The following is a 15418-nucleotide window of genomic DNA, read 5'->3' as shown; positions in this document are numbered from 1 at the left end:
AGATCAGCATTTCTCAAACTCGCTATAGTAGAAACTGCAGATGCAAGAAATCGTACTGCTGTTCTTGTGAATTCTTTGAATGACTCAAACTTCCAATCGCTAATATGGTACGAATTAGCACAGATAATGCATCTGCAATGGTTCGAATAAACAATGGGCTTTTCGAACAACTCAAGAGAGAATATGGTTTGAAGCATTTGGTATTAATTCGTTGCATTTGTCACTCTCTTCAGCTTTCAGTTTCGCACGCCTCAGTGAATACCATACCTAGAAATATAGAGTTTCTTGTACAGGAAACCTACAATTGGTTCTCCATTTCACCCAAAAGACAAGAGGAATATAAAAAGGTTTATGAGACAATAAAGTGTGAAAAACAGCCACTAAAAATTTTGAAGGTCTATGCAACACGTTGGCTTTCAATTGAACCAGCAACACGAAGAATTCTGGAGCAGTGGGAAGAACTAAAGCTACTTTTTCACGTGCCATGGTTCAAGACAATTGTTACACTACCGATCTTTTGTACAAGATGTATTGTGACGACTCAAATCATCTTTACGTGTTTTACCTTTAACTTGCTTTAAAAGACGTACAAATAGCAATAAAAGCTTTTGAAGGAGAAGACAATGACCTCACTAAATTACTAGATACACTCAGACAAAATATAGTTTTTCCAACTGTTGATTTTTTGACAACACCAGTTCCAAGCGAATGTATGTACGCAAATCCCAGCCTTGGCTTTATGTTTGAACAGAAATTGTCCAAGTCAAGTTTGTCTGAAGAAAATAAAGTTTATTTGAAGAAGAGATCCATTCAGTTTAGTCTGAAACTCATAAAAGAAATTCAACAAAGACTGCCAAGTAACGTTACGATCCTGAAAAAAATGTCAATGCAGAATGTTGAAAAACACTACAAGTGAACAAAAATAATGCTGTAGCGGATGTAGCGACAGAATTGGGTTTTAGTGGCGATTTCATAGACGGTATGCTGCAAGAATGGCATAATATCAACTTCATTAGGTGGAATAACACTACTAACACTGTTCGATTTTGGAGTGAGGTTTTGCAGTATAAAAATGCCACAGGGGAGAATTCTTTTTCTTTGATTTCTCAGCTAGCAAAGACTGTTATATGCCTACCGCATTCAAATGCAGAAGTGGCAAGAATATTCAGTTCTATGAACGTTATAAAAAGTAAACAACGTAACAGATTATCGTTAAAGACAATTAATGCTTTGATCATATTGAGAGACCAGCTGAAGAAACAAAATAAAGAGCTTTTTCGAACGAACAAAAATTTACTCTTTTGCGATAAAACCAGTCGAACTATAATATCATCTTTTGAGCGACGTTCAACCATCTACATCAACAACAGTCCTGTCAGAGCATGACACAGAACAGTTCGATCTTTTGAGTGACGACGATGAATAGCTCGTTATACATTTTGTAACCTAATTTGAGTTCTCGCTTTCTTTTGTTACAAATATAGTTGTACATTTCTAATATATTTGACTACTGTGATTGAAAAAAAAAATTATGTGTTGCGTCAATTATGATAACATGTTTAGTTAAACGTTAGCGTATTTTATATGTATGTTGTTGCAAGCGATGCGTCACTTAATTAAGACAACATAGCAGTTACGTATGAGACAATTTTTATTAATATTTTATTACATCCCCCCCCCCCCCCCATTCGCAGCACGAAATTTTCAGTATACCCCTAGTAAAATCAGTTTTAGCGACTCTCTAGCGACTTTTGATATCGAATGTAGCGACTCGGGTTTTTTAAAGTTGGCAACACTGGAGCCAGATGTAAATGACGACAGTGGAGTGCATGTAAACAACATGTTTGTTTGTTTAATTTTTTCCGGCGAATTTTGAATGTAATACTCTGTAACCAATGGAAGATTATGTAGAACATTTGTGGCGCTCAGCGGACAGTCTTCCACAGACAGGCACGGAAAATACGAAAGTTCGCTCATATTTATTGTAAGTAGGCCTTCTTTATTAGCGGTGCCTTGTACCTAAAAGTCACTCATCTGTTTGACTAAACAGTAATAGAACACACTTGACTCTATTAACCAAGAAAATAGAGGGATAAAATTTTTACAGTGTTTATTTCCGTTATTTTTGCACTTTTATTTCTTGCGTAACTTTTAATATGTTTGAAAAAATAGCCTCCGGCAATCGTGTGTTGATTGGCTTATGAAAATTTATAATAATGCTCTCTTATATCCGACATAACTGTTGTGTCATACACTATTCGGCCGGCTTTTCTTAACGCCCGTTTCTGTGGGTGCATATTTCATACAGCTTAGAAATAATCAGTCATTCCGTCGTATTCCTTTCCAAAAATGTTGTGGTCTGGTTTTACTCTGGATAATCAGTTAGCCGTTACATAAAACCCAGCATCAGTTGTAAGTACGCGACCTCAATATGACAGTGCCTACACAGTCAAAGTGGGCAGACTACTTTCGTGCTGCGGAAGATTCCATCTGTTTTCCTGTTTTGATGATGGCTTATTATTATTCTTACACAGAAACATCAACTATTTAAAAAATAAAATTATTGATCTTAATATTCCCTTAGGTGTGAGAATGTACAGTGTGCTGTGTACTAAAGAATACCAGCTGAGCGAAGATCAGTTACAAATGTATGCACCACCTGGCTTTGAATTAATTAAAACTTTCTGCGGGCAAAAACAAAACTATGAAGCGGCATTGATAAACGTTAGTACTGGCACACATTTGCAGTATAATTCCTACTGTTAATCAGCACTGTATAGAAAATACACTGGGAGCAACTGCAGTGTTACTGCTCAAAGTAAAAATTATTATTGTATCATTATACTGTACACCATATTTTGATACTGAAGCATTTTCACATTTCTGTGAGAAAATCATACTGTATTTGTAATAAATTATTTAAGTATGGTATATTAATTTTTGGTGATTTATATATTAACAGAAGATGGTTGTCTTAATACCTGTGCAAAGATCACATGACCTTTATTGCATTAATGATAATTCACCTAGAACAACTTTCCTGTCTTGGTATCTTAGTCATGAATGTTTAGCAAAACTGGTCTGAACCTGAATGTTTCACTATCTGTTTTCAAGAGACCACAAGGGTAAATTCAAAAGAGAAGTTCCTGTACCACATTTCATCAAAGTGAAGTGTATTAGACTTCTGGGTGATGAGAACATAGATTATTATGTAGACACTGTTACAGATCAATCTAAATTCTCATCTTGATGATACATTTACATTATTTATCAATTTACTTGCAGATAACCTTATAACTTGTTGACCTAAAGAAGTATAAAAATATAAAGCAATGCCAGGAAATGTGAGCTCCCACTTGTACATACATTTTTCACATGTGACCTGCAAAGAATTAAAACTCTTAATGATGATTTCTTATAACAAATTGAAAAATTGTGAAGCAAAGAAAGCCAAATACCTAAGGTTAATAAGCAAATGCAGGTCACAAATCACATTAGCCACAAGGAAGGTGGATAATGATTACATCAGTATCTCTCAAAACAAATGTAAAGCCACTTTAAATGTTTTCAAGACCCAACTGATTAGAATTAAGATTGGCAAAAATACTTCCTCTGATTCTGTTATCTCTCTAGATATTTCAGTACTTTCTTCATTTATGTCTTTGATTCAAACAATACTGCTGCAGATGAAAAAACTGCATCCTGAATGCTGGTTATGCTAACAACTTCCTTAAACAATTTGAACGCATTGTTCCTGTCTTTCGGTAGAGAGAGGTTAAAGTAATCAATAGCAAAGTAACTCACTCAGAGTCAAGACATTTATGGTCTCTCCAACATAATGATAAAAAACATAGCACACCTAATACTTTCCTAATTAACTGGATATTTAGTAGTGGCCATTTCCCTTCATCCTTAAAAATGTCATTTCTTACACCTCTACTCAGAAAAGGTTACAAGTCATGCCCTAATAATTGCCACCGAGCCCTCCCTTCTACCCATCATTCAAAAGTAATAGAGTATTGGGTGCAGCTCCAAATCTATTTATTCATTAATCTGTGAACGCGTAACATTCAGAGTGGCTCATAATATGGTTTCACGGCCAGTTTGTCAATGGTGAAAGCCACTGAAGGTATATATAACAAAGAGAGAGAACTCGATAGAATATGATTACAAGATTATTAGTGACTGTCTGGAGAATGTCACATTGTTTGGATATTTAGGAGTAATACAAAGAAGGCATATGTGGTGAAATGATCACTTGAGATCAGCATGAGAAATGGCAAATGAAAAACTTAAATTTGCTGGAAGAATTGTGGTAAGATGTGAGTGCTCTTGTAAAGCAAATTGTGTACAGTATGTGAATATGGTTCCAGTGTTTTGATTCATAGTCAAATAAGAGTGACAGTTGTGATTTGATGAATCAGAAGAAAGCCTACACTGCTAGGATCATAATAGGATTGGAGTAGCCCACATGAAAGTGAAACAGAAATGCTCAAGGATTTAAATGGGAATCCTTGGAAAAAAGACAAAATACGAGAGAAGATTGAAAAGTAACAACAGTAATTGGAAATACGGAAGCGTCCAATCTCGCCCGTCTGCTTTGACCCATGACATCACAAATATGGCGGAAACGACCGTAAACCACAATTACAATATGGTGCATATAAAGTCGTTACATACACAAAAATACATCGAAAAACAAACACACTCACTTTTCACAAAAGCCCTATGACACTAACAGGACAAGCGCGGAAAATGGGGGGGAGGGGGGGTTGGGTGGGTGGGGATAAACTAAATATAAACAAATTTAGACACCCACCCAACGAAAAAAAAACCGACATCAAAAACTTTGCGATTACCACTAAACACAATATTATGTGGAATCGGATACTTCCCTTGACCTATGTAGCTCAAAAATGTCTCCCGATACCAATACCAAAAATCACAGCCACACAATATAACACTTACCTAGACCCCAACACATACACTCAAAACAATAAAATAAAAACTAACCACAAAAAAGTTCCGGTGCCACAAACTAGGTTGGCCACACACACACACACACACACACACACACACACACACACACACACACACACAAACCAATGAAAAAATACGCAACCAAAAGAAAGACCTGACCCACCCACACCTCAACCACCACCCCCCAACCAACCCAACCCCCCCCCCCTCCCACACACACCAAAATAAAAAACACATAAACAAAAACCAAATGCAACATAAAATAATCTCAATCACACACTACAACTCAACAAAAACTTCAACAAAATAGATCCACCACAACTAAAACACAAACCAACACACTCCTCCCCCCTCACAAACACGAAATAAACCACCCACCCCACCCTGAGCCGCAGCCAGCCACCCACCTACCCAAACCACTCTAACCAACCACTTTTGGCCTATAAATTTTACTAACAGCCCTTAAAAAAACCCGAAAAACTCAGTAGCCCTCAGGGGCACACTTCCGCCAACAGTACTCATCTAAATGAGACATCCCCTCTACTGTATTTTGTCTCATAATGTTTGAACTCTAAGCTATGGTTAACGACTAAATGATGGAATCCCCTCTCACCCACCCCCCTATATGAAGAAAATGCATCTGAAACTACTGAGGACCCCGGTTCGATGTACTCTTCAATTAACCCCACTAATTTCGCCGTAGACCTCCCTTCCACAACCTTAAAAACACATTCAGAACACCCACTCCCTGGAACAACAGCCCCCCACACCAAGACATCAACCACAGACTTACCCCTCCCATACTTCCTTTTCCCGAACTGCGCCTCGACCACCTCCACAACAATCACCCCCCCCCCCCCCCCCCCTTAGCTCCCTTAGCTTACCCCTGTACTTAATGATCTCGCAACACACTTCACGGTAAAAAGAAAACCAATCAAGCACACTCCTCTCACTCACACCAGTCTCATGCATGCAAAAACTGTGTGAGGATCTGTAACAAAAATAATAAGTCACCAGTACAATCCCGTGCATGCCCAACCTAGACTTCTCGAACCAGGAACCATCCCAGGTTTGAGACGCCGGAACTTTAGCCAACTTCATTTCTTCACCACAAATAGAGCACTTCACAACATCGGCAATTAAACCGAAAAGCTGCAGAAACTTTATCAGTTCCAAAGGAGTTTTCCCCTCATATCCCTCAGATGCTCACTGTTAATTTTATCCATCATATCCATTTCAGAACAAAAACAACAACCAATTTTAGTAAAATTACCACATGACGTACAGCGAACAACACTAAATTAACCTTCACAGAAAACCACAAAATCGTTAACTCACTGAAACGAATTCCACTACAAACATAGCCTACAATTCTGGATAATGAGCAAGAGCAAACTGAGCCCATTACACCACACAAACGAAAACCCTAAACATACCACCAGAGGGCACAACAAACCACAACACGACGACACCTACAAACACTTAAAAACCACACTACGCACCGTCATGATGTCACACACCACAACACCCTTACGTCACGGGTCAAAGCCAACACATGGGATTGTACGCTTCTGTCGGCCCCAGTAATTTTATTACCAAAAAGTTGAATAGGTAGTGGTTCAAATGGCTCTGAGCACTATGGGACTTAACATCTATGGTCATCAATCCCCTAGAACTTAGAACTACTTAAACCTAACTAGCCTAAGGATGTCACACAACACCCAATCAACACGAGGCAGAAAAAACCCCTGACCCTACTGGAATCGAACCCAGGTGAATAGGTAATGAAACAAAAAAAATCACAAATGACCTTACATTTTTTACAGTGTCACCAACATTCTCAACACATTATTGCCATCGTTTTATCAGTTTCAATGTGCCCTGTTGGTAGAAGTATATTTGGTTGCACATGCCAGTCATTTGAAATTGCTGTCACAATGGCTCTGACATTCAGTGTGGTTGCAGCAGTTACCAGTTGCCCGGAGTGTGGGGAATCACTAAGATTCACACGGCCCTCTTGGAAGAATGTACACCACCTGGAGACATTGCTATGGTCTATTCAGTTGTCCCCATACATGCCATCATGTTCCAGTGCACTTCATTAGGTTTATGCCCTTTGGCCCACAAATATTGATCTATATTTTACTGTTCTTCACAAGTTGACAACAGTAACATGTGCTCCGTGCTTGTTTCGTGGTTCGGGCTTCTCTCGCTAGAGTTGTACATGAAAACAAGATACCCTTTGTAGCGCAAACTTCAAAATGTATGGTATTCAAATTTCAACTTTCCAGCTGCAGAGGAGTAAAAAACTACTGTGTGATACTTTCCAATGCTCCCATATAATTAACACGGAATGCTGTTGAGTAAAATTAACAAACCTATGTTTGGGAAAGACTGTATGTTGATTCTGCTGCCATCTACATCTGTGTGATTACTTTACTATTCACAATATAGTGCCTGGCAGAAGGTTCAGTGAACCACGTGTCTCTCTAGCGTTCCACTCTCGAATGGCGTGCGCGAGAAACAAGCACTTAAATTTTCTTGTGTGAGCCTTATTTCTCTTATTTTGTTGTGATGATCCTTTCTCCGTGCATAGCTGGTTGCCAACAGAATGTTTTCACAATCAGATGAGAAAACTGATGATTGAAATTTCATGAGATGATCCCGTCGCAACAAAAATCACCTTTGTTTTAATGATTGCCACTCCAATTCACGTATCATGTCTGTGGCACTGTCGCCCCTATTTCATGATAATACAAAACGAACTGCCCTTCTTTGAACTTTTTCGATGTCATCTGTCAGCCCCATCTGATACGGATCCCACAACACACAGCAGTACTCCAGAATAGGATGACAAGCATGGTGTAAGCTGTCTCTTTAGTAGACCTGTTGCACCTTTTAAGTTTTCTGCCAATGAATTGCAGTCTTTGGTTTGCCCTACCCACAATACTACCTATGTGATCGTTCCAGTTTAGGTTATTTGTAATTGTAATCCCTAAGTATGAATTTACAGCCTTCAGGTTTGTGTGAATTACCACGTAATTTGAAATTTAGCTGATTTCTTTTAGTACTCATATGAATAACTTCACACTTTTCTTTATTCAGGGTCAATTGCCACTGTACGCACCAAACAGATATCATATCTAAATCATTTTGCAATTCATTTTGGCCATCAGATGAATTTTGTTGTTGTTGTGGTCTTCAGTCCTGAGACTGGTTTGATGCAGCTCTCCATGCTACTCTATCCTGTGCAAGCTTCTTCATCTCCCAGTACCTACTGCAGCCTACATCCTTCTGAATCTGCTTAGTGTGTTCATCTCTTCGTCTCCCTCTACGATTTTTACCCTCCACGCTGCCCTCCATTACTAAATTGGTGATCCCTTCATGCCTCAGAACATGACCTACCAACCGATCCCTTCTTCTAGTCAAGTTGTGCCACAAACTTCTCTTCTCCTCAATACTATTCAATACCTCCTCATTAGTTATGTGATCTACCCATCTAATCTTCAGCATTATTTTGTAGCGCCAAATTTCGAAAGCTTCTATTCTCTTCTAGTCTAAACTATTTATCGTCCATGTTTCACTTCCATACATGGCCACACTCCATACAAATAATTTCAGAAACAACTTTGTGGCATTTAAATCTGTACACAATGTTAACAAATTTATCTTCTTCAAAAACGCTTTCCGTGCCATTGCCAGTCTACATTTTATATCCTCTCTACTTCGACCATCATCAGTTATTTTGTTCCCCAAATAGTTAAACCTCTTTATTACTTTAAGTGTCTCATTTCCTAATCTAATTCCCTCAGCAGCACCCAACTTAATTTGAGTACATTCAATTATTGCTTTTGTTGATGTTCATCTTATATCCTCCTTTCAAGACACTGTCCATTCCGTTCAACTGCTCTTCCAAGTCCTTTGCTGTCTCTGTCAGAATTACAATGTCATCGGAGAACCTCAAAGTCTTTATTTCTTCTTAATGGATTTTACATGTATGGAAGTGAAACATGGACGATAACTAGTTTGGACAAGAAGAGAATAGAAGCTTTCAAAATGTGGTGCTACAGAAGAATGCTGAAGATTAGATGGGTATATCACATAACTAATGAGGAACTATTGAATAGAATTGGGGAGATGAGAAGTTTGTGGCACAACTTGACCAGAAGAAGGGATTGATTGGTAGGACACGTTCTGAGGCATCAAGGGATCACCAATTTAGTATTGGAGGGCAGTGTGGAGGGTAAAAATCGTAGAGGGAGACCAAGAGATGACTACACTAAGCAGATTCAGAAGGATGTAGGTTGCAGTAGGTACTGGGAAATGAAGAAGCTTGCACAAAATAGAGTAGCATGGAGAGCTGCATCAAACCAGTCTCAGGACTGAAGACCACAACAGCAACAACAACAACAATGGATTTTGATGTCTACTCTGAACTTTTCTTTTGTTTCCTTTACTGCTTGCTCAATATACAGATTGAATATCATAGGGAGACACTACAACCTTGTCTCACTGCCTTCCCAACCACTGCTTCCCTTTCATGTCCCTCGACTCTTGTAACTGCCATCTGCTTTCTGTACAAATTGTTAATAGCCTTTCGCTCCCAGTATTTTACCCCTGCCACCTTCAGGATTTGTAAAGGAGTATTCCAATCAACATTGTCTATAGCTTTCTTTAAGTCTACAAATGCTAGAAATCTAAGTTTGCCTTTCCTTCGTCTTACTTCTAAGATAAGTCGTAGGGTTACTATTGCCTCACGTGTTTCAACATTTCTACGAAATCCAAACTAATATTCCCCGAGGTCGACTTCTACCAGTTTGTCCATTTGTCTGTAAAGAATTCGCGTTAGTATTTTGCAGCTGTGACTTATTAAACTGATACTTCGGTAATTTTCACATCTGTCAACACCTGCTTTTTTTGGGATTGGAATTATATTCTTCTTGAAGTCTGAGGGTACTTCGCCTGTCTCATACATCTTGCTCACGAGATGGTAGAGTTTTGTCAGGATTGGCTCTCCCAAGGCTGTCACTAATTATAATGGAATGTTGTCTACTCCCGCGGCCTTGTTTCGACTCAGGTCTTTCAGTGCACTGTCAAACTCTTCACGCAGTATCATATCTCCCATTTCATCTTCATCCACATCCTCTTCCCTTTCCATAATATTGTCCTCAAGAACATCGCCCCTCTATATACTCCTTTCACCTTTCTGCTTTCCCTTCTTTTCTTAGAACTGGGTTTCCATCTGAGCTCTTGATATTCATACAAGTGGTTCTCTTTTCTCCAAAGGTCTCTTTAATTTTGATGTAGGCAGTATGTATCTTACCCCTCCTGAGATAAGCCTCTACATCCTTACATTTGTCCTCTAGCCATGCCTGCTTAGCCATTTGGCACTTCCTGTCGATCTCATTTTTGAGATGTTTCTATTCATTTTTTCCTGCTTCATTTACTGAATTTTTGTATTTTCTCCTTTCATCAATTAAATTCAATATTTCTCCTGTTACCTAAGGGTTTCTACTAGCCTTTGTCTTTTTACCTATTTGATCCTCTGCTGCCTTCACTATTTCATCCCTCAAAGCTACCCATTCTTCTTTTACTGTAGTTCTGTCCTCCGTCCCTGTCAATTGTTCCCTTATGCTCTCCCTGAAACTCTGTACAACCTCTGGTTCTTTCAGTTTATCCTGGTCTCATCTCCTTAATTTCCCACCTTTTTGCAGTTTCTTCAGTTTTAATCTACAGTTCATATCCAATAGATTGTGGTCAGAGTCCACATCTGCCCCTGGAAATGTCTTACAATTTAATACCAGGTTCCCAAATCTCTGTCTTACCATTAAATAATCTATCTGAAACCTTCTAGTATCTCCAGGGTTCTTCCATGTATATAGCCTTCTTTCATGATTGTTGAACCAAGTGTTTGTTACGATTAAGTTATGCTCTGTGCAAAATTCTACCAGGTGGCTCCCTCTTTCATTTCTTAGCCCTAATCCATATTCACCTACTTTGTTTTCTTATCTTCCTTTTCCTACTGTTGAATTCCAGTCACCCATGACTATTACATTTTCGTCTCCCTTCACTACCCGAATAATGACTTTTATCTCATCATACATTTCATCAGTTTCTTCATCATCTGCAGAGCTAGTTGGAATATAAACTTGTACTACTGTAGTAGGCATGGGCTTCATGTCTATCTTGGCCACAATAATGCGTTCACTATGCTGTTTGTAGTAGCTTACCCACACTCCTATTTTTTTATTCATTATTGAACCTACTCCTGCATTACCCCTTTTTGATTTTGTATTTATAACCCTGTATTTACCTGGCCAAAAGTCTTGTTCCATCTGCCACTGAACTTCACTAATTCCCACTATATCTAACTTTTACCTATCCATTTCCCTTTTTAAATTTTCTAACCCACCTGCCCGATTGAGGGATCTGACATTCCACGCTCTGATCTGTAGAACGCCAGTTTTCTTTCTCCTGATAACAACATCCTCCTGAGTAGTCCCCGCCCGGAGGTTCAAATGGGGGACTATTTTACCCCAGAATATTTTACCCAAGAGGACGCCATCATCTTTTAATCATACAGTAAAGCTGCATGCCCTCGGGAAAATTTACGGCTGTAGTTTCCCCTTGCTTTCAACTGTTCACAGTACCATAACAGCAAGTTGGTTAGCGTTACAAGGCCGGATCAGTTAATCATCCAGACTGTTACTCCTGCAACTACTGAAAAGGCTGCTGCCCCTCTTCAGGAATCACACGTTTGTCTGGCCTCTCAATAGATACCTCTCTGTTGTGGTTGCACCTACGGTGTGGCTATCTGTATCGTTGAGCACGCAAGTCTCCCCACCAACGGCAAGGTCCATGGTTCATGGGGGGGACAGATGACTTTACAAGATGTTAAATGACAGCATCATCTGCAAACAATCTAAGTCTCCTAATTAGTTAATACAGATCAGGAATGATAGAGGGCCTGTAACACTTCCTTAGGGAACACCTGATATTACTTCTGTTTTGCTTGATGATTTTCCATCTATTACTATTAACTGTGACCTTTCTGACAGGAAATAATGAATCCAGTTGCACAACTAAGGCAATATTCCATAGGCACAAAGTTTGGTTAGAAGACGTTTGTGAGAAACTGTGTCAAAAGTCTTCTGGAAATCTAAAAATATGGAATCAATTTGACATCCCCTGTCGATATCACTCATCACTTCATGCATATAAAGGAGCTTGTTGTGTTTCACAAGAACGATACTTTTTGAATTTGTGCTATTCTTCAAGGTAGTTCATAATGTTCAAACACAGTATATGTTCCAGAACCCTGCTGCAAAGCGACATTAGTGATTTGGACCTGTAACACAGCAGATTACTCCTATTTCCCTTTTTAGGTATTGATGTGACTTGAGAAATTTTCCAGTCTTTAGGTGCGGATCTTTCTGTGAGCAAGTAGTTGTATATAATTGCTAAATATGGAGCTATTGTATCAGCACTCTGAAAGGAACCTGGATGGTATAGAATCTGGTCCAGATGCCTTGCCTTTATTTAGTGATTTAAGCTGCTTTGCTACACTGAGAATATCTACTTCTATGATTCTCATCTTGGCAGTTGTTCTTGAGTGGAATTTGGGACTATTTACTTCGTCTTCTTTGCTTTAAGAGTTTTGGAAAACCTTGTTTATTAACTCTGCTTTTGTGGCAGTGTCATCCGTGATTTCACCATTGTTATAAGTGAAGTTATTGATTGCATCTTGCCACTGGTGTGCTTTATATATGACCAGATTCTCTTTGGGTTTTCTGCCAGATTCCGATACAGAGTTTTGTTGTGGAAATTATTATAAGCATCTCACACTGAAGTATACGCTATCTTTCGAACTTCTGCAAAACTTTGCCAATCTTGGGATTTTGCATTCTTTTAAATTTGGCAAGCTTTTTCCGTTGCTTCTGCAACAGCGATCTGACCCATTTTGTGTAGCATGGCGCACAGTACCATCACTTATTAATTTATGTGGTATAGGCTATATCTCTCAATTGCTGTCGATACTATCTCTTTGAAATCATTCCACATATTTTCTACACTTATATGATCAGAACGGAAGGAGAGGAAACTGTCTCTTAAAAAGGTGTTAAGAGAATTTTTATCATTTTTTCATATAGATGTACTTTGCGTTTCTTTTTAATGGTAGAGGGTGTTACGCTATTCAGCCTAGCAGGAGCTGCCTTTTGGTCGCTAATCCCTGTAACAGTCATGATACTTCCTATTTGTCCAGGATTATTTTTTGCTAAGAGGTCAGGTATGCTTTCTCAACCATTTATGCTTAGTGATCTCATGAGCTAAGTGTTCAAAACAATTTTCTGAGAAAGCTTTCAATACAGTTTCAGATGATGTTTTACACCTGCCGCCGGCTTTAAACGTATAATTTTTCCAGCCTATGAGGGTAGATTGAAGTCATCACCAACTATAATAACTATAATTGTATGATTAGGGTACCTATTTGAAATAAAACTAAAGTATTCTTTGAACTGTTCAGCAACTATATCTTCTGAGTCTGGAGGTCTGTAAAATGATCCAATTAGTAGTTTAGTCTGATTGTCAAGTGTAATCTCTACCTACACTATTTCGCAGGAACTATCTGCTTCAATTTTGCTACAAAGTAAACCACTTCTGACAGCAATAAACACTCCGACACCAACTGTATTTAATCTATCCTTTCTGAACACTGTTAGGTTTAAAAAAATTTTGGCTGAACTTATATAGCCTTTAGCCAACTTTCCATACCTATAACTATTTGAGCTTCAGTGCTTTCTGTTAGGTCTTGGAGCTCTGGTTCTATCCCAGCACAGCTATGACAATTTACAAATACAATACCAATCGTTTTTACAACTACCTTACTACGTTTCACCTGCTTCCTTTTAGACAGACATCCTTTCTGTAGTTTCCTGAGACCCTCTAACCTAAAAAACCATCCAGGCCCTTCCACACCCCCCCCGCTACCTGTGTAGCCACTTCATGTGTGTAGTGGACTCCTGACCTATCAAGCGGAACCTGGAAACCCACCACCCGATAGCGCAAGTCAAAGAATCTGCAGCCTACACGCTCATAGAACTGCTTGAGCCTCTGATTCAGACCCTCCACTGGGCTCTGCACCAAAGGACCACAGTTTGATCCTGCTGCAGATGGTGAGCTCCGTCTTACTCTTGCAAGCAAGACTGGCAGTCTTTACCATTTCCGCTAGCCGAATCTCCTCCGATCCAAAGTGACACATGGCATTGGTACCGACATGAGCCACCACCTGCTGCTGGCTACAAACTGTACTCTTCATGGCATCCGGAAGCACCCTTTCCATACAACTGGGATGACTCCCCCCCAGTATGCACACAGACGGCACACTGGCTTCCTTCTCCTCCGTGGCATCCATGTTCCTAAGGGGCCATATCATTATATATCTTGCTTAGGGAGCATAAAAATAAGAGAAGAGAGAGATTAGGGCGTGTAAAGAGATAGTCGGTTTTCTCCGCATAAATTAGAAATGTAATAGGGCTGTTTTTCACAGGAAATATCCTCTGCCAAACACCAAACAGTGGTTTGCAGAGTGCATGTGTATATGGGGAAAGGTGACAATTGTTTAAAGTACTAGACTCACATTTAAGATAAGTGTTGCTCATCCTGATTTTAGTTTCTCATTATTTTAGCACTTTAGTCAGTACTGTGATGGTTTCTTTCAAAGGGTGATGACCAGTTTCCTGTCTGACCCTTACCCAATGAAAGATTGTGCTCAGCCTGTAATAATGTCTTTGTTGATGGGGTATTAAACCCCAATTTTCATCTTTCTTTTCTAATATTTAGCTTTACTTCACAGTATGCCTTTTAGATCATAAGTTGTAATTTTTGTTTTTGACGTTTTATTTCTTTATTTCCTTTTCAGGTCTCTTTGCAAGGAAATTTTAGCAAAGGAAGGTCTTGAACCGCCAAGCAAATTCTTTGGTGGATATGCAATATGTAAATTTTGTTTAAATCATTGGAAATCAGGACGATTTACAGTTAGAATTCTTCCTAGAGTAGTTCCTGGTAAAAGAATGAAGAAAATAATTCGAAAAAAGCTCTCAGATACAATATCTCTGAACAAGCATGAGCTGCGTCTCTTTGAAAGATATGAAAAGAGCAACACCAATAAATTGGTAAGGTAGTAGTTATTTGATATTTATCTATAAAGCTTGCTTTACGAGAAAAATCCAACTTGTGCTTGGTGAAACAAGTGCCAGTGTTATGTCTACTGTCTTTCATAGTATACTCTGTGACAGGTTTTGTTATGTTAACTGTGTAAGAACTCTGTCCTTTTATCCAACTTGTCATCCACTAATATAAAAAGATTACTGTACTTCTCACGCCATTCATTGAAACTTTCCATCAGCCTTTGATACAATCAGTGTCATATCTTTGTGGT

The 15418-nt window shown here is 38.9% G+C and overlaps 1 protein-coding gene across 1 annotated transcript in view; it reads left to right on the top strand.

Annotated features, from left to right (window-relative positions):
* The first annotated feature begins 1798 nt into the window (after positions 1-1798).
* The window catches only part of LOC126333815 (uncharacterized), a 30918-nt gene continuing 17298 nt past the window's right edge, over positions 1799-15418 (top strand). Inside the window, exons 1-2 of the mRNA XM_049996771.1 lie at positions 1799-1984; positions 14900-15152. Coding sequence (XP_049852728.1) covers positions 1896-1984; positions 14900-15152 — 342 coding nt within the window. The 5' untranslated portion in view covers positions 1799-1895. The remainder of the gene's footprint in view (positions 1985-14899; positions 15153-15418) is intronic.

Source organism: Schistocerca gregaria, chromosome 2, assembly GCF_023897955.1.
Source record: "Schistocerca gregaria isolate iqSchGreg1 chromosome 2, iqSchGreg1.2, whole genome shotgun sequence".
Classification (NCBI taxonomy): Eukaryota; Metazoa; Arthropoda; class Insecta; order Orthoptera; family Acrididae; genus Schistocerca; species Schistocerca gregaria.
Note: the sequence above shows the minus strand (reverse complement) of the source record. Positions and strands in the feature narration are given on the sequence as shown.